This window comes from Procambarus clarkii, chromosome 43, assembly GCF_040958095.1.
Source record: "Procambarus clarkii isolate CNS0578487 chromosome 43, FALCON_Pclarkii_2.0, whole genome shotgun sequence".
NCBI classification, from domain to species: domain Eukaryota; kingdom Metazoa; phylum Arthropoda; class Malacostraca; order Decapoda; family Cambaridae; genus Procambarus; species Procambarus clarkii.
Window position 1 is genome coordinate 27798078 of NC_091192.1, and position 1834 is coordinate 27799911.

A 1834-nucleotide genomic window follows, 5' to 3' on the forward strand; every position below is an offset into this window, starting at 1 on the left:
AACGCCTGCAAGAGCTAAAACAACGCTTCGTACAGCAACAATAACGTCTGGAAGAAACACAATAACGTCTGCATGAGCCACAATAACGCCCGGAGGAGCCACTATATAACATCTTGAACAACTACAGCAACGTCTGGAAGAGTCACAACAACGTCTGGAAGAGCCACAACAACGTCTGGAAGAGTCACAACAACGTCTGAAAGAGCCACAACAACGTCTGGAAGAGTCACAACAACGTCTGAAAGAGTCACAACAACGTCTGGAAGAGCCACAACAACGTCTGAAAGAGCCACAACAACGTCTGAAAGAGTCACAACAACGTCTGGAAGAGTCACAACAACGTCTGAAAGAGTTCAAACAACGTCTGGAAGAGCCACAACAACGTCTGGAAGAGTCACAACAACGTCTGAAAGAGCCATAATAACGTCTGGAATTGTCCGCCAATTGTTCAACCTGTCCTCTCGTTTAATGCAGCTAGACGTGAACGTTCTCGACACTAGCGAACAAATACAGGTGTAGCGTTAAGGGGCTTGTTAATGTGCAGGAATGTACATTCTCGCGGACTAATGAGTATCGACCTGTTTGGTTGGTCAGTACAGGTTAGTAGACGTACAGTGACTTACGAGAGAGAGAGAGAGAGAGAGAGAGAGAGAGAGAGAGAGAGAGAGAGACGTTAATAGGATGAGAATAATTTCCGTAGCGCCACCGGGACCAAATAATTTATATGCAAATATCTGAATAGTAAACAGGGAGCAGAAAATGAAATATAATCGATAATTATCATTAAAATAATCACCTTGCCAGAGGTCACAAAAAAGGATGACTGTAGACTCAAGGATCCAAGTGCGTAAGAATATTTTTTTACCACATGGCGTTCATTTCTGTATGTTGTAGACTACATGTTTTCCTCATGCTGTTGATTACAGCATGATGCTCACGTATTCAACCTTTGGTTAATTGGTGAGCTTTTAAAACCTATTAAAATGTAATGTAAAGCCATTATTAGACATTACCACATCTGTGTGACTATGTAGCCCTTGGAAGGGGAAGCTAAGGTAAGTTATTTATCAGGAGAAAGTACTAAGCCAGTATGACTATATAGCACTTGGAAGGGATATGAGGACAAACAGCTGGGCTATGAGGACAATCAGCTGGGATATGGGATATGAGGACAAACAGCTGGGATATGAGGACAAACAGCTGGGCTATGAGGCCAAACAGCTGGGATATGGGATATGAGGACAAACAGCTGGGATATGAGGACAAGGTGAAAGAACGGTTGCAAACCATTTAAACCAATAGGAGTCGATCCCCGGCCTCGCAAGAGCCAAGGTCATCGCTATTCCGACCAATCCAAGTGGTTAATTAAAATCGTTGACTTATGGCAATGTTGCCATAAAAGAAACAACTATGCATCATCCTGGCAGCTGAGAGTCGCAGCCTGTGTCGTTAAACTGGTGATTCGCTCCTATATTAAGAGACGGTCCGTAACGAGCAAGAGCTCGTTAAAGCTTCCACTGCCACATTCACCACACTGTAAGTTCCTATCATCAAATTTCCGAACTATATAGGGGCGCGTCCGAGGGCTTTCGTGTATTGGATGCTGCACAAATACTTCCCTCCCGGGGCGCCTCACTGAAGCACCCGTCCGGGCTCCATATAACATTGGTAGATTACCCTCCGGTTTGACCTTATGGGGAAACTTCTTACCTGTAGCCTACTAACGTAGTAGCCTACTAAAGCCTACTAAGTAGCCTGTAGCTACTCCTACTTGTAGCCTACTAACGTAGTAGCTACTAAGTAGCCTGTAGCTACTCCTACTTGTAGCCTACAA

At 44.3% G+C, this 1834-nt stretch overlaps 1 protein-coding gene across 1 annotated transcript in view; it reads left to right on the forward strand.

Annotated features, from left to right (window-relative positions):
- Window positions 1-566: 566 nt before the first annotated feature.
- LOC138349907 (processed variable antigen-like) overlaps window positions 567-1834 on the forward strand; it is a 5397-nt gene continuing 4129 nt past the window's right edge. Inside the window, exon 1 of the mRNA XM_069299898.1 lies at window positions 567-599. Coding sequence (XP_069155999.1) covers window positions 567-599 — 33 coding nt within the window. The remainder of the gene's footprint in view (window positions 600-1834) is intronic.